The 17,383-nt window shown below is 48.1% G+C and overlaps 2 protein-coding genes across 2 annotated transcripts in view; one reads left to right on the top strand and one right to left on the bottom strand.

Annotated features, from left to right (window-relative positions):
• Nucleotides 1-3,686: 3,686 nt before the first annotated feature.
• LOC119386543 (10 kDa heat shock protein, mitochondrial) lies at nt 3,687-9,805 on the bottom strand. Its single transcript, XM_037653819.2, has 4 exons — nt 9,659-9,805; nt 9,338-9,499; nt 5,345-5,434; nt 3,687-3,886 (listed from the first exon to the last, which is right to left on the bottom strand). Exons 1-4 carry the CDS (start codon nt 9,785-9,787, stop codon nt 3,836-3,838), a joined length of 432 nt encoding a protein of 143 aa, XP_037509747.1. The 5' UTR covers nt 9,788-9,805; the 3' UTR covers nt 3,687-3,835.
• Nucleotides 9,806-10,163: 358 nt separating this feature from the next.
• LOC119386542 (heat shock protein 60A) overlaps nt 10,164-17,383 on the top strand; it is a 36,920-nt gene continuing 29,700 nt past the window's right edge. The window contains exon 1 of the mRNA XM_037653817.2: nt 10,164-10,279. The gene's annotated coding sequence lies outside the window, so the exon portion shown is untranslated. The remainder of the gene's footprint in view (nt 10,280-17,383) is intronic.

Here is a 17,383-nt window from a genome sequence, read left to right as displayed (position 1 = left end):
ACATAAATAACACGAGTTAACATGAAAATCATGACACGCATGTCATGCACAGCATGACTTACGTGACACGCTCATGGTGCGCTGGCGGCCGTTTCGCTAGCTTTATTTACACCAAAATTGGTATCTTGCGACGTGAACGTGTAACGAACATAACACGAGATAACATGAAAATCATGACACGCATGTCATGTACAGCATGACTTATGTGCCACGCTCATGTTGCGCTGGCGGCCGTTTCGTTAGCTTGATACACGCCGAAATTGGTGTCTTGCGACGTGACTGTGTGACGAACATAAATAACACGAGTTAACACGAAGTCATGACACACGTCATGTACAGCATGACTTACGTGCCACGCTCATGGTGCGCTGGCGGCCGTTTCGCTAGCTCGATATACACCAAAATTGGTATCTTGTGACGTGACTGTGTAACGAACATAAATAACACGAGTTAACATGAAAATCATGACACGCATGTCATGTACAGCATGACTTACGTGCCACGCTCATGGGGCGCTGGCGGCCGTTTCGCTAGCTTGATCTACCCCGAAATTGGTATTGCGTGACGTGACTATGTGACGAACATGATAACACGAGTTAACATGAAAATAATAACACGCATGTCATGTACAACATGACTTACGTGCCGCGATCATGGCGCGCTGGCGGCCGTTTCGCTAGCTTGATCTACCCGGGAATTGGTTTTGCGCGACGTGACTGTGTGACGAACATAAAAACACGAGTTAACATGAAAATCATGACACGCATGTCATGTACAGCATGACTTGCGTGCCACGCTCATGGGGCGCTGGCGGCCGTTTCTCTAGCTTGATCGACCCCGAAGTTGGTATTGCGCGACGTTACTGTGTGACGAACATAAATAATAGGAGTTAACATGAAAGCCATGACACGCATTTTCCTCAATGACATACAAGACGATGTATGCAGCTCTTTGCTGGCTGCTTCGCATTACATCGATTCCACAATGCGTGGGATCTGCCGGCTTTTTTTAATCGCAGAAAACACTAGATTGGAAACTAACATACAAAGCAACCACGGCAGTCACCCAGCCTGATAACACAAGAAACTACTCTGCACTCTACTAGCTGATTAGAAGAGAAGAACGCGCACCATCAGGGTGATGTGTCACTCTGCAATCACTTTCGAAGCACCCCGCGCATGCCTGTCGCTTTTCTAACCACTGTATTTCACCCCTCCCGGAATTTCATGTATCAGGCGAGCCTGCGCTGCTGCTGCATTGCGAGCCCTCCGCGCTGCTGCATATACAGTAACTCTAGGTAAACAATGCGTCGAACGCCACTGCGCGGCATGAGACGCGAAGGGGTCACTCCACGCGCCGCACTTTTTAAGAAAAAATAAATATATCTAAGAGAGTTGTTCTGTAGCGCGCTGGTCAAACACGAAGTAACAACTGTGACACTTGTTCACATAGGCGCACGCAGAGGGGGGGCAAGAGGGCGGCCACCCACCCAAGTCACCAAGAAGAGGGGGGCGCAAAGTCTGCCCCATACGTTGACTTAATAGGGAGGGGGGGGGGGGGCGCCGCGATGAACCTTCGCCCCCCCCCCCTCCCCTGAAGGGCGACCTTGCGCACGCCTATGGTTGTTCGCGCTCGTCCTGTGTATAACTGCGTTCTTTGCGAGCCTCAATTGTGTTTGGGCAGCACGCTGCAACTGTCGAGCCGTGACCGTTGTTAGTTCGCGCTCGTCCTCTGTTCGTTTTTTTCTTGCGTCCCTTGCGCGTGAGGGGCGCGCTGCGAGTATCGAGCTACTTGCCGTTCTTCGTGTGACATTCTAATTTGTTGCTATCGCATTCATTGCTTCGCCCTTTCGGTGAAACTGTGACATTTGTTGCCGTCGCCGTCATGTCCCGTATATATATATATATAAGCGGGCTGCGCCGCTTTATAACCTTTCGATTACTGAACTGGGCGTCGTCTCAGAAGTGGCGGAGAGTGCTGTCTCCACACGACGCCCCTAAGGGGAAAAGCGTGGTGGACCACCTCCGTTCCACCCCCGGGAAAACGCGAGGCGAGCCCGTCAGTTTTGGTCAGATCCTCCAAACAACCACCGTATAACTGCACCAAGAAGTTCCAGGCGAATTACTCAATGGAGCCGATCATTTTCTTCTTCGTAGTGGGGGACGACAATGCGACATCGCCGAGGTCATCCAAGACGCATGGTCACCGATCCCTGCACCTAGAGACGTATTCCAAGAAAGGGCTGAACGTGTCATCAGTGCGAGCCCCCTCCTCCGACTAGCTTCAGCTCCGCCACAAAGCTTTTCTGTTAATATTTTTGAAGAATTTTTGTTTTATATAACCACTGGTGGTGACTAGCTGTGTTGCCCTCTTGGACCATGTATCTCTGACAAAAAAAAAGAAAGAAGGGAAGGCTCCTTTCTTGCTGCCTCTGTAATGGCCACGCTTATTTCAACGACCTTTTACTAACGGTTTGGCCTTGTTGATTTTCCAGCTTTGCTAATGACATAGCGCGAAGCAGTATGGGGAACACATCAACAACGAAGACGTGCGCTCACTTCCAAATGAAGATTTAGTGCTTCCTACAGACATAGGAAAAGGAGAAATTTTAAGAAGAATGAACCAAACAAGGAATGCGAAATACAACACAAAAAGGCCCCCCCTCCGATCGCCGTGTGGCCGCGCTGGGACAAGCGTAATACCCCTCACTGACACATGGGCAAAAATACTTTTCAGTAAACCCGTTTTGTTGCTCTGAAGGACCCTTTGGAGAGAGTTCGCGCTGATGACACAAGGCACCGCACTAAGTTCTCTAGGTGGTTTGTGGCCTCCGCGATTAGCGTCGGTTTCACAGATGAGCGCCGCAAAAAAGAAAGAAGAGAAAAAAAAAGGCACTTGTTCAAACCACTCTCTCTGCTGGCACCCACTGTGCCGACTCAATGCACCACACTATTGAAAGTGCAAATGACACTGGTGGAATTCAACCCTACATGTGGGCGTACGAAGGAAGACGTCACTGACGCAGCAGTGCATTTTCGGGGGGCCACGCATATTTACGTCACAGAAGGGATTAGTCGACACCTGGCGAGCCTTCATTGAAAGGATGCATTCTTGAGCTCTGCACACTGTATGCGAGAGAATACCCTTCACGTTCGAAATGTGGATGCAGAATCCGCTTTTCCCAAAAGGAACATTGCCGGGAGGGAGAGACTTTTCCGTCTTGTTGTCTTGGGACGGAGCTGGTCCCATGACAGACTTTCCAGAAGATGGCCCCTCGCATGAAGGACTCTACAGTACCCGTTGTTGGCATGCTCAAGCAAGCGATCATTCAAACACCTTCCAGTTTTGTCTGAAGGTGCACAAGGACCAAGGTGGGGGTTGAGTTCACGATGCGAGTGGGTTCATTACACGAGTAAATACGGTATTACAATGGCTGCTGTTGCTATGATGCATGGTTGGCAAAAATGATAATGTTCTCCCGCATCCATTACTACATATATTCCGAGATCATCAAGCATTCAACGTTGAAAAGCTAAAAAATATGACAAATTTTCATAAGGGAAAAACTGTCAAAGTATTGTGTGGCGCACTTTATGAGCCCTTCTGAATCCAAACGGTGTGCAAGGAAGCATAGGAGGTTTGCCCTGCAACTCTCAATGTGCACCAAAAAAAAAAGAGACGCCCAATCCTTTCCTGTACAGGGTGGTGACGATTTATTATGTATAAAAAGAATGAAAAAAAAGAGGGCAGTCTGGTCCAAGCTGCACACTGGGTGTGCTCACTGCCACATGAACAGCAAATGCACTATGACTATGGACAGGTGCAGACAGCTGGCTCAGTCAGCCCACTTGCCCAACACATCGCTGTCTCGGAAGATGTAGAACTCCTGCACACAAGCGAGACCATTAGTACAGAACACAGCAAACAGAAAGCTTTGCTCATTGCCGTTCCGATTCCTCTAAACATAGCCACCTTTACTTTCATACTTGTTCCTTCTTTTAAAACGAAAGAATAAGTTGTTTCAGCTATTGGTGTGCTAGTTGTTTTCTTTTTTATATTGAAGCTGCTGGTACAGAAATGTGAGAAGCTTCTTTTCACCAGTATAAAATCAATTGCTCCATTTCTTTAGTCACAAAGGCAATCAGTGGTCATGATCCGATCGTCTGGTCCTTGCTGTCTAAAGTTGTACTACTAATAATAATATCTGGGGTTTCACATCCCAAAACCACGATATGATTATGAGAGATGCCGTAGTGGAGGGCTCCGGAACAATTTCAACCACCTGGGGTTTTTTAACGTGCACCTAAATCTAAGTACATGGGCCTCAAGCATTTTCGCCTCTATCGAAAATGCAGCCGCCGCGACCGGGATTCGACCCCGCGACCTTCGGCCAGCAGTCGACCGCCATAACCACCAGACTACCGTGGTGGGGCCTTCTTAAGTTGTATACGACCATAAATGCAAACACAGTTCTTATGTGACCTTACTTTCTAATTATGTAAATGAAATAGGAGACTGGTGCAGAACAACAATCCTACTCAAATTCTAGTTATTACTTAATCAAGTGGTCTAAGCACTGAACTGTGTTTTATCACCAGCCATTCATGCAAAGCGTATTAGACACACGAATTGAGCAAAATTAATAAGTACTCGAATGGACCTACTACAGTGAAAACTCAATCTAATGAAACCGAATTTTATTATAGAACAACTAGGCACATAAACACAGAAACTAAAAAAGTGCAGTTACAACAGATGCAAGTGCCTGATCTATCACTTGCACAGCTAAGCCATAACCGTGCCAGTTACAGGGTGGTCGAAAAGTGAGCGATGCTTTGAAACTTTAGAGCTTGAAATGACAAGATCTGCACCCATTGCACAGCACACTTCCCAATAAGGTAGCCACAGAGGCTTGCCGCACAGTACCGGCATGAGCCAGAAGCACATAAATGTTAGCACAAACAATGCATACATAACACAAAGCTGCTGTATTGTGTAAGGTCATCCAACTGTTCCTGCTTTAGGATCTCCAAAAGTAACACAGGAAGTGCATCTTTTTTTCCCTTCTTGCGCTATGGCAATAAGCTTTACACTAGTGTTTACACTAGAAGCTATGCTTTTGGCACACTGTACTCGAATCAACCAGCTTAGCTCTGCAGCAGTGTGCACTGCTGGAATGCAGCAGATTCAAGATTGCATCTTGTCATAGACCTTCTCTGCTTTTGCTCTTCAGCCTGTGGCTAGTGTGAGGTGCATTCGTACACCTGCAGAACAGTTTGAGGCAGTGAAGTGCACTTACATGCATCACTGCAATAAAAGAAGAAAAAGAAGAGAAACTCCTTACCTTGTTTTCGATCTCCACCTTAGTTCCACCATACTCGGGCAAAAGGACCTTGTCACCTTCCTTAACAGCAATTGGGATGGTCTGGCCAGACTGCACACAAATTGTTACATATGATGCACAACTCATACTATGGTGTACTAAAGTAGAACAATGTGTTGTGTGGAGCTGGCTTTTTCCAATGACAGCCTGCGGTGCTAGAGCACACAAACCTACTGCAGAATTGCCTGTTGCTGAAACCTGGAGTTATTTTTTGGTAAGTGGAGATACAGGGCCTTGGAGATTAATGATTGAAGTTGCTGCGCATGTTGGTGCCATAAGTGTGACTGCTCCCCTCCAGTTTTTCATGCTGCATCAGCAAATTTCTTTGCACGGCAGACACTGCATCTGCGAAAGCTTGCTTTTTTTATCCATTGCGGTTCCCACAGAATGATGAGAACTTTGGCCTTCTTCAGATCTGACATCATAGGTGTTGGCTATTGGAATGGAATTGCTACATAAAAGGAAACCATAGAGAAAAGCAAGAGGTGTTATGGCCATTCGACGATCTAGCTGCATCTAATGTAACCTGCCATGCGAAAAAGTTTTATCAACTTTTCTCAACAAGCTATGGAAACAGTTCCCTTGAATCAAACGGTACATATGCCAAAATGTACAGTTGCGATCATAAGTTTGGAAACCATGCGATCGCTTGGCAGTGTGCATGCGCGTGCCATCTAATGGCTCGTTGCCTGCAATCGAGAGTCTCGCAGTACACATGCGTGGCCATTCTATCTCACTGGCCTGTTCGCTTGCTTGCTGCACGCCGGCGCATGAACCGATTATCGTAATTTGTGGCTGCCGCCACCAGTAGTGCTTTGTCACGAAGCAGCGGCGCGGCAGTCTGGAACTCCTTGGTCCGATCTCGGCGCTGTTTCCAAACAGCATAAAATTGAAATGTTCCCAGCACAGATCACTATCGCTGGCAGAATGTCACAATCGAAAAAGTGCTAGCCGTTCACTCCACTACACTCACGCATTTTCACTGTGTCATCGCGTCTCCCTATTGGCGAACAAACACACCCTTTGAAAAGTCTTAAACAGCGAAAGGTATACAGCAGATTTCATGTGTTGCTGTTTAGTCTTCCGCAAGAATGCCGTCACGAGTGCCGGTCGAGGAAAGAAAGCGAACAGTAGTTATTTCTCGAGGGCCTACCAAAGCGCCAGATCTGCATTGTGTTAAGCAGGTCTCTGAGAGCGCGTATAACAGTCTTGGGCAGTAACTAGTTACTAGTAACGCGTTACTGGTAACTAGTCACTTTTAAGTCAGAAACATTTACTTTTTACTGGTAACGTGCCCATGACTGGCATATAGTAACAAATATAAAGCACTCCCTTTTACAAGGCCGGTGAAATGTTGCCTGCTCGGCAGACGTCTCAACCCTCGTTGCCAGGAGACTGCCATTTATCGTGAAAGGGCAGAGTTTGGGCCGTGGCTGCTGTGCCGTCAGCATTATTGGCGGCAGCGATAGCCAATTGCGGCAATCGGCCTGCGCACCTGCTTGCAGCAAGCGAGCAAGCGGGCCAGCCAGATAGAATGGCCGCACATGCGCACTGCGAGACTCTCAAGAGCAGGCAACGCGCCATTAGACAGTGTGCGCCTTCACACTGCCATGCGATTGCGTGGTCTCCAAACTAATGATCGCGACTGTACCTAGGAAATCCCTTTGTGAAATTCTGGGTCGATGAAGTGTTTTGTACTGCTTATGAGCAACTTTTCCAGGTATATTTCTCCATAACTTTATAGGCCATTTCCTCCTCAAAGGCACCAATGGGCTCCACACTCACACCTTGAGCCAGAGGCTCTACTGTACGGCTCATGAGCAGGACCATTTCTGGCCACTACTGCCTTTTGAAGTTGTATCCGACCATAAATGCAAACACAGTTCCTATGTGACCTTACTAATCAGGTGGTGCAGAACAACAATCCTACTCAAATTCTGGTTATTGCTTAATGAAGTGGTCCAAGCACTGCACTGTGTTTTATCACCGGCCATTCATGCAAAGTATTAGAAAAACGACTTGAGCAAAATTAATGAGTACTCCAATGAAACTATTAGTTAAAACTCTATGTAATGAAACCAAATTTTATAAAGTTGCCTACCCAATGAACTTTACATACCTTGGCAGCTACCCACAGGTTTGTCATCAACCCGAAATAACGCAACTACTTTGGCATCAAACCCAATTTAATGTCCCAACACAAATGAGTAAAAAAAAATGTGGTTGATCCCTCCATCATGGGAATCGGTATCGCACGAAAGTAAAACGTGTCCTTAGAGAAGTAGTTGAATGTTTACTGTACATTGATACAAGAGAGCTTACACAATGTCTATTGGTGTTTGGCAGCTATAGCACCGTTTAACGTGGATCCCTAGTTTAGTTATGACATGATCCTTATTTAGGCGACGCTGCATGCCGCACCCATGCGTCATGCAGCACTAAGGGCGTCAGTAGTTTACTGTCCCTGTACATGCTCCCACAGGAGCACTACGATGGTTGCTTTTGTTATATCATGGTTTATGCAACAGATGGCGCTGAATGCCTCGTTGCAACTTTTTTGCTTGGCCTGCTCGCATAATCAGTTTTTGCATATTGGCAGCCAGTCATACCTTCACGTGACCTGCACTACCTGGGTTCCATGCCTGTGCTGCCTTCGCAGCCATCTCAAACATGCAGGTGTGGTTAGCAGCAAATACAATGCCACGGTAGCTTTTGGGTGTCGCTACGTTACAATGTTAGATTTAAAAGGACGGATAAAGCCTTTCTGAATTGTACAAACTTTCGATTTAACAAAATAATTTGAGCATAGTCATCACTATAGTCCGATACAACTTTAGAATGCAGGAGAGGCCCCGCCCAGATGACCGAAGCGCAGCAGCCAATTGCCTTCACGACTAAAGAAATAGTCCTGCTCATGCACGCACCGATGTTCTCCAAAGGCGGAGCCACCGACCGCCCGCTCATGACGTCAGTCCCGAGTGCGTGCCCATTGGTGCAGGCTTGTGTTCGTCCGCCTTTGAGGAGGAAATGCCACTGCCTTCTTAAGTTGTATCCGACTATAGGTTAAGTCGAGTTTCAACTGTAATAGTAATTTCACAGGTGTTCATGGGATTAGTTCATTATGCACCAACATCCCATTTACAAATATTGAGATCATGAAGTTGCTTGAACTTTGAAAAAGCTGAGCGGCCAATGAGAGAACGGCTTTGACTTGAGCTTTAGTAACTCGCGGACTCATTTTAAGCATGTTAGGAGCAAATTTAAATTTTGCCCAAGGTTTCACTCTGAAACCTCAAGTGCGAAACTAATTTTTTGTCCCCAAGCCATCGAATGGCTCTACACAAGCTTTAGCAGTCACACATATAATTGGATGTTACATTTCGGGGTTTTACATGCCAAACCAAGATACGCGATTACGAGGCACGCCGTTGTGTTGCGCGTAAGTCCGACTACCTCCTCAAGGGTGGTTCTGCATCTCTGTAAATGCGGCTGCCGTGGCGCTCAGCTACCGAGGAGCTGAAACGTCCGGCATCAGGCACATGCCTGATGCCGTACTCCGAACACCTCGGCATGCTTGGAGTTTTCCAGACGCGACGGTAGCGCCAGAACACACAGCCTAGCGTGTAGAAGCAGCAAATGCGGACTCGGAAGTGCATATTTTGGGGGCATTTACAACACCTCAGAGGCGATTATACTAGGGGCGGCTTCGTTCAACAGGTGCACAGAACGGAGAGCGCTTCTCTTGTACTCTTACTCAATTTTTGCCCCCTTCTCCCTCCCTTCAAGGCGCTGCGCCATGCTCCCTATTGGGTTGCAAAAATAAGTGCCTTTTTCTTTTCCTACGCAACCACTAAGAACAATACCTGGCGGCAGATGCCAGCGATACTGAGGCGGCAAATAAGGGCTCCGTCGGGGTCTCCAGCCACCGCGGTAGTTGGGGTAGCTCGTGCTCACCTCTGTGCGTCCTCCGGGTCCGACAGCGACGACCGTGGCGCTGTGAACTTTGGCCTGCGCCTTCTCCGGGATCATGATGCCGCCCTTGGTCTTCGCCTCCGGCACGAAGCGCTCCACCAGGATGCGGTCCAGCAGAGGGATTAGGCGCTTGCCCGCACCGGCCTGGGATGGGTGAGCGGAGACACACACGTGAATAGCGTAGCTACGGCTGCATCAGCAAGCGGCACGCGCAGAAGAAAACACCGCCAGTGCGCTGCTACCATAGCGTCACTCGTCGTCGCTACCGACAGCGTGAAGCGAACCATCTGCTGTGTAGCTTACCATGATGCTGCGCACGAGTTGGACCCGAGAAGCTTCGAGAAGGCGTAAACCTAACGGCGGCAATCCGGCGTGTGGCGGCGGAAGGACGGCACGGCCGAGCACATGGTTTTCAGGGACGCGACAGCGCATGCGCACAGCAGCAGACAACTCGAAGGAATTTTAGAGAAATTGAAAAAAACGCTTCCGGAAAAGCTAAACGCGTTGGTTCAAACAATATTTTGTACAATAAATGGTTAAATTGCGGGACTTTCTGGAATTAACGGAATATATTTACGTGTAGTAATTTCTAGAACGTTGAGGCCCCATAACGGCACAGTTTGTTGAAGTAACTGTACAGTGTAAAATAAAAGGAGCGAAAGCTATATAAATTGTCAACGTCGCATCAGGCACCCTTCGACTGACTACGTAGATTACTCCTTAACTGTTTAACTTGACATAATTTAAATATCGCCAATTAGGCAGACAGAGTATGCCGCTTTGGGGCCGCCTTTAATAACAGCTCGCTTATCGCGCGCTGTATCCAACAGTGGCCAAAGAGCACCGGGACCGGCGTGGAGAACCGTAGGCTGCAGCCGATCGCAGACCAAAGTCTTGGGCATTCGTCGCACAGTTTTGCAAACCGTAAGTAAGTGGCGCGAGGTGAAGTCGACCGTTCTGTAGTTTCGCTCAATTGACGCAGGTCGCTTTCTGCGGCTCCTAACGGTGCGCGTACTTCCAACTAGCCCTAAACCCACGTGTAGTCGGCGTGCCAGTCCCTCCGAGTCGGGCGCCGTCCTTGTGGGGACGTGTGTGGCTTCGCGAAGCACGCGACATGTATCGTCTCCGGCGCCCGTGCGGATTCCCGACGCAGGGCCAGAGGAGGTCGTGCGCAGGGCGATGTGCCTCGAGCTCGCTCGCGCCGGTGCTCGCGCAACACGGTACTGCAATGGTCTCCTGGCGTGCTTGACGAGTGGCCACCAAACAACTGCGTGCCTTGGTAGTGCCCATCTTTTTAGAGCCTGTCTGTGCCGGGCTGTTTAACTTGGAACTAATGCCGGAAATGTAGCTGCTAGATCTCCAGAGTCGCACGCAGGTAACGTTCTACGACGAAGAACCCAGAGATAGACAGTTGCGGCGCTCTCAAATTTTCTTATCCTCCTGTTTTTTTTATTATTAAGAATCACTTCCCTCCGTACCGGGTGTTTGACGCCATTGTGGGTCGAGAACCTTACTTTGAGAGTCGTGATAACGCGCAGCCGGCTGTAGTTAGACGACACACAGTGCTGCGTTGCCGGAGCGGATAGTCCACCCTTCTGCCGTCCACCCTTCTGCCGTTTTTAGTCATTTCGTTGCTCCTCAGCATTCATGTTACATTTGTAGGCGTAAATTTATGCTAAGGAGTGATTCGCATGTACACAGGCGTCCACTGTTAAAGGGAACATCGGAGCGTGTGGCGGCAGCTCGGCGCCACCGCCGGCCAGCGGCTGCAACGAGTTTCGCGCAGGCGCAGTGCGCGCTGTGGGTCGTGCTCTTTCGTCGTCTGCTGCCGTCTGCTTCCGCGCTGCGAATCGTCGCGAAGCGAATCGCTGACGCGAAGAAAGAGCACTGGGCACGGTTCTCACTGCGTCTGCGCGAATCTCGTTGCAGCCGGCGGTGGCGCCGAGCTGCCGCCACCGGCTCCGATGTTCCCTTTAACAGTGGACGCCTGTGTACACAGGCGTCCACTGTTAAAGGGAACATCGGAGCGTGTGGCGGCTGCTCGGCGCCACAGCCGGCCAGCAGCTGCAACGACTTTCGCGCAGGCGCAGTGCGCGCTGTGAGTCGTGCTCTTTCGTCGTCTGATTCCGCGCTGCGAATCGTGGCGAAGCGAACCGCTGACGTGACGAAAGAGCATCGGGCACGGTGCTCACTGCGTCTGCGCGAATCTCGTTGCAGCCGCCGGCCGGCGGTGGCGCCGAGCTGCCGCCACACGCTCCGATGTTCCCTTTAACAGTGGACGCCTGTGTACATGTACTACCTGAGCACAAACGAGCCGCATACAGTCTTTCACGTTGAACGGGATTTCCGAAGCCTCTGCAAATAAGACGCTCGACTTCTGTGATTCCGAACTGATGCGGTTGCAAGTTGAAATCTTTGGGCTTCCAGGTTGGCTTAAACTAGCTTGAGCCTCCCATTGCAACTCTCATAGCCCTCTGCTCGGGACACCCTGCTGCTGTATGCGAGCTCCCACGTGCTGTGTACCGTGGCGCCATCGAGCGGTGGCTGCCCGAAGCTCTGTTGAGATGAAATTTTGCACCTGCTTAAGAAAGCAAGTGTTGCCGCTTGTTCCGTCTTGTTTTTGGTCATTTTGCCTACATTGTGGGTGGTCACAAGATTACCACGACTTTCATAGCTGTTGAGGTTGAAAGTGATGTAAAAAAACAAAAGCAGCATGACTTTCTTAGTGGCTCTATGCACACAGTGGAGCAGAAAATAAATGGCAGTCTTCAGGTGAGCACCTAAAAAAAAAAAAGGGCGTAGTTGGTCAAACTTCGCAAAAAGATAAGCAAGGCCCACGAGAGGATGTGGCACGCATTTTATGCCCAAGGGCATCTGGGGTTACAAAAGGTCATTTGACATTTCTCGCACTTTAGTTCTCGACCCTATGTGGTAACGTAACATTGCAGCAATTTCTCCGCTTATGATTCGGCGATTATCTTACTGTCAATGCTTTACACAAATTCGCAGTATTCTCCTCATTTTCTTTTGACCGTAAGTTCAGGAAGAATGTTTGAATAATATGGAAGCACACAAAACTAATTTCAGTGACATGGGAAAAATTCATTTTCTTGAACCTTGCGTTCAGTGACGGTGGCTTGATGCTGCGCTGGCGAAGTTCTTTTCGGAGCAGCCTATTGTCATCTGTGAAACTGGAAGGAATGCAGGTCTAACGGATTGTGGTAATATGGAGGCTGTCGTGTCTGCTGTGCCGCCGTCAAAACCTCGGAATGGCTGACAATTGGGCGTGTTGGTTCAGGACCAAAGTGCTTAATTGTGCAAACAGGACAGGGACTAAGAAATAGATGACGACACACAGAGCGCAGATTACCAACAGAAGTTTATTTCCTTGAACTGAGTTTTTATACAGTCTACTCCCATTAAAGGGACGCTAAAGAGCAAAACAATTTTTCTCATATTAGTAAAGTACTCTTTCACGATACCAAAAACACCCCACTTCCTGCGAGAAGACACTTAGTAAGCAAGAAAACGCGCAATAACAAAATGTGGGTGGCGGTGCCACCTTGAAGTTTCTTCACCATTCGCCGTGATGTCACGTTTTGACGGCGCCTACTATGGACTACGTAGCTCCTAATCGGTAAAAATGAAGTACGTTGTCGTCTTAGGGGGCCATAGACCTAACATACCAAGTTTGGGGTAATCTTGTTGAGCTAATGGTGCCAAAATATGATACACTTTGAAATCCGTGACGTCACGCGGGGAGATTTCGGCACGAAATTTAGAAATGAAACTTTGAACTTGATTTTCTCCTCTAATAATAAACCTATGATGGCGGAATTGACGACATTAGAGTTCTCAGAGCACAATTTATCGATATAAACCGATTCATTGTTTCTCTTTAGTGTCCCTTTAATACAAAGTTTACTGGGCCTGTGAAAACTTTGAATTAAACTTCCAAGTAACCACAACTAACTAAAAAGAGAGAGAGAACAATGTAATAAAATTGCGGGAGTCTTCTTTTTTTTCTTTTTTTTAATGTACGCAGCTTGCACTAGTGGCGCAAGGCCGAAACAAACAGCGGAGCTAGTGTTTGACCTAGCTTCTAAGTTTTTGCTAGTAATGTCACACTTATTGGTAGCATTGCTGAGTTTTTTCTAGGAGTACTGCGTATCGCTAGGCTTGGCTATTCTCTAGTTTTGGTCAGTTCCCCATACTGCGCACGTGTTATGTGGTTTTAGCAGGAGATGCCACGTTAAATGAAAGCAATACCTGTTAAATGAGTGTGCGGGTTTTTAGTCGCATGGCTATACCAACACCACCTAGACTATTCACAAGGCCTGTTCATACCCCTCTCTCCAGACGGCATACGTCACGCTAGTTGTCCTACTGTCCAGTGGCCGAGGACGCGTCGCTCAGGTGTAGGTGTTGGTGACCCCGCGCACTTTTTTACCCCGAACGGCGGACAAGCCATGACAGGTTTGCCTTTCTTCGCTACCTGCTTCGCTGGTTAGACTGCGTTAGCCTTGGTGCTGCATCGCACTGCTCTGAGTCTTCGTCTGTTGCCACGTGTCTTATTTTATTGGTGTTGCATTTGTGAGTATGTGATTACACCTCGATCAGTGCGACATGGGACGTTGTTGTGTTCCCGGATGCCGCGGCAATTGACAGTGGTCCGAAAGTGCGTGTTTTCGCATTCCCCAAGGATGAAGCTCCGAAGAAGTCTTGGATAAAAGCCATTCCGCGAAAGGATTTCGCACCAAGCATACACTCCAAGGTGAGAAACTGCTGAAATTTGCTCTTTTACCGGCTCTATTGCATTACTGGTGTTCTTTCTCTGTTACTGTTGAACGGAGCGAGTATCGTGTGCGGTGATGGTAGTTTTGTCGCGCTTCAGGTAGGGCAGTGCGGTAAAATAGAGCAGAAATACTCAGGGTCGTGTCAAGTTCCCATTAGCCCCTTTCGTAAGAAAGTAATTAAGTCTGTGTTATGCTTGGCGCAGGTCTGCGAACTCCACTTCCTCGAGGCTGTCTTCATCAGAAAGCTGTCACATTTCGACGCAGCGTTGGGGAGGACTTTGCAGCAGCGTACTCGTTCTGAAGAGCAGAAACATAGATGTGGAAGCTAACACAATGAATGACAGCTTGTCAAGAGGAAGCTTAAAGCTTCCGCAGCCATGTACTGTGCACATGATGCTGGTGACAACGCTTGTTTTCGAAAAGCTCACCAAGGCAGAAAATGCAAAGGCGTTCCTCGCGTCGAACAACCAACGAGGCATTGTCAGCTCCATTTCCACATCACTGCTAGGAGATGTTGAGCTAAAGACTTGCGAAAATGGCCATACCTCTGAGACTATCGTGCGGCATGTAGTGCGTGTTGCAACAAATTTCGCTTTGAACAACTTTTGTAGACTTCGAAACGACACCATCCAAAGTTGTAACTTGATTCATGGCTGCGCTAAAAACACGGACAACAGAAAAGACGTACACAGGACGTCTCGCCCGTCCTGCGTACGTCTCTTCTGTTGTCCGTGTTTTTAGCGCAGCTATGAATCACGTTACAAGGAAGCACCAACTGGCCCAAATGAAAGCATTGCTGCACCATCCAAAGCACCGCACAAAAAAAAAAAATGCTGCTGACAGAAAAATCAAAACCTTGAACAAGGAATGAGGTAGGACGGTTTTAGCCTTTCGTCCTAATAAAACCACTTCTACAAATGCATTTCTGATTCTTGTTACAGTTTGATGCCTGTAAGGTGTAAAGGCAAGCGTAAACAAATGCAGACCGCGCAGGAACAAAAAAAGAAACACCGGCTTTCAGTAAGTGCCCATAGCAGATATAACGAGAACGAGTGGAGACGACGGACGGGGTGCGTGCAGGTGGACAACTAGCGTGACGTCACGCTCTCCCTGAAGGGGCCTTGTCAATAGTCTAGGTGGTGTTGGCTATACTAGGCAACATCTTGACACTGGAGCGAAGGCAACGGAGGCAGGGCTTTCGCACATTTGTGTTGCTCCGCAAGTTGTACGGCAGCTTGCGGCTAGTTTCGGTTTTGCTTGCTCGCATCGTTAACTCGTTTAAAAAATTATGTACACGAAAAATGTGAATGGGAGAAACATTTCGATTGTTCAGTGTACATTTTAGTGTCATATTATGAGTATATTTTTCTTGGAGAACTAAACAGCGTGTTCGTGGCCGCACACTGACCCACTACGTCATGGACGCAGTGTTTACTTTGGGAAAACGGGCGTGCTGAAAGCAGTTTGCTACTATTGCCTAGAGGGAAAACTGGCGCTGCGACGCTGTTGTATGCATGGGTATATGTCTGGTTCGGATTGGCATCGTTCATGAAAAACACAGGCACCTCGAAGCCGCGTCTGGCTAGAACCGTTCTTTGTGTTCGACGTGAACTATTTTTTCTTGGCACTGCATTTAAACAAGTTTTATATAACTTTGAGAACTTCTGTTTTGATGTGCAGTTTTATGAAACGTAAAATGTGGCAAACGGCCGCTAAAGTTGGAAGACAGACGACACGGCCAGTGTTCACTCTGCCACAGTTTATAATCTGTTTCTTCCTTTCGCCGTTTGCTTATACCCTGCAAATGGGCGAAATTTTGTTTTGTAATGTAAAACCGCTTAGTGGGATCCGTTTATGAAGCTTTTGTTTTAGAAAACCTTTATTTGCACAGACGTATCACTTTGTAGCCCAAGCCTCGCTCAAGGCCAGCCAACACAAGCCTCATAGACACACATTCCATCATTCCCATCGCGGCACAGCATCCCTTCGAAAATTCGCAGAGGCGTTGGCGCCAGATTTCCCTTTAGGTATTATTGTGAGAAACTTTGTGGCTGAAAAGGTGCTGCTGTCTAAGAAATGGAAAGAAGAGAAAAGCATTCTTGCAAAGTGGGGGGAGGGAACAACAACTGTATATTGCTAAAACTGCTTCTTGGGCGAGTTGGCTCATGATTAGGATAGACTTACCAGCGCGAAAAGACGAAACACTTAGGCCCATATTCTGAAACTCTCCTTACCTCAGTGAGGGGCCTTAACTGCTTGAGGACGCCTTATCACGTATTCTGGAATGCTCCTTACTAAGGTTCCCTCACTGAGGCCCTCCTTGGTGCTCCCTCAAGTTAAGGTAGCTGTAGGGCTACCTTCAGGCCTCCTTACCTTGCTACTTGCACTGAAAGAGCGCTTCTCTGCAGTACTTTGTCAGCGACAGTGTGTCAGATTTCTTATTTTTGATCGATGCCTTGCACTTCTGCAAAAGCTCGCTCTAACTGTATCCTCGTCGTTGTTGGAAAATTGCTTGCCAGGTGTGTTTTTGAGCGTGCGGCCAAACGATTGTCAACATTTTTCATTAACATTGCGCAGCGCGAAGAGGACAAGACATTTTACAGGAATAGAGAAAAAAAGATCAGACTCAAGGAATGCGAAACTGTAGGCCCCCCTCATCGCCCACCATTCGTGCTGTCGTCTTCCAGGAATGAAAGTTCTTGTTTGGATTAGGCTAACAATGGCATTCTTCACATGCCATGCGGGCTGCTTCCACAATGAGACAGGTGCGGTTGTCCGGGTAAGAGAAAATCACATTGGTCTCAGCGAACACAGGGGTGCAGCTGTATGTGCTACAATGTATGCCCAGAAAACCCTCCTTTCCTTTTCTGCGAATTATCTCAGCCACTGAGATTAGTAATCCGTCTGTTGAAAATAGAATAGTGGGGCATAGTCTTGAGGGTGGGGACAGGGTCGAAAAGAGGAGGAGAACGAAGGGGATTTGGAGCTACGGAAGGAGGGAGGATAACGAAGTGGGATTCGGAGCTAGCCCTTGAACAGTAAAAACGTCTACGACCATGGGTCCTCGTTATTTATACCGTCGTGATACAGGCGAGTGACCTGTGCCTGAAAGCTGGCGCCTACTCTGTGGCAGCATGACTATTTTAATGCGTTGTAGAAGCAAGCCCGAACAATAAACCTTTTGACAAGCTTACTGTGTGGAGTTGAGCTTGTACGGGCCTAGCTCATATGT

The sequence above is a fragment of the Rhipicephalus sanguineus genome, chromosome 3, assembly GCF_013339695.2.
Source record: "Rhipicephalus sanguineus isolate Rsan-2018 chromosome 3, BIME_Rsan_1.4, whole genome shotgun sequence".
Taxonomy (NCBI): domain Eukaryota; kingdom Metazoa; phylum Arthropoda; class Arachnida; order Ixodida; family Ixodidae; genus Rhipicephalus; species Rhipicephalus sanguineus.
The sequence above is the reverse complement of the archived record's forward strand: the minus strand, read 5'-3'. Positions and strand labels throughout refer to the sequence as shown.

What these genes read in the sequence shown, in the direction of transcription:
- LOC119386543 (XM_037653819.2), bottom strand. Translation starts at nt 9,787, where the DNA reads ATGCGCTGTCGCGTCCCTGAAAACCATGTGCTCGGCCGTGCCGTCCTT. An exon ending in GACCCGGAGGACGCACAGAG is followed by an intron (nt 5,435 to 9,337) that starts GTGAGCACGAGC and finishes ATTTGTGTGCAG; the next exon opens with TCTGGCCAGACCATCCCAAT. An exon ending in AGGTGGAGATCGAAAACAAG is followed by an intron (nt 3,887 to 5,344) that starts GTAAGGAGTTTC and finishes GCTTGTGTGCAG; the next exon opens with GAGTTCTACATCTTCCGAGA.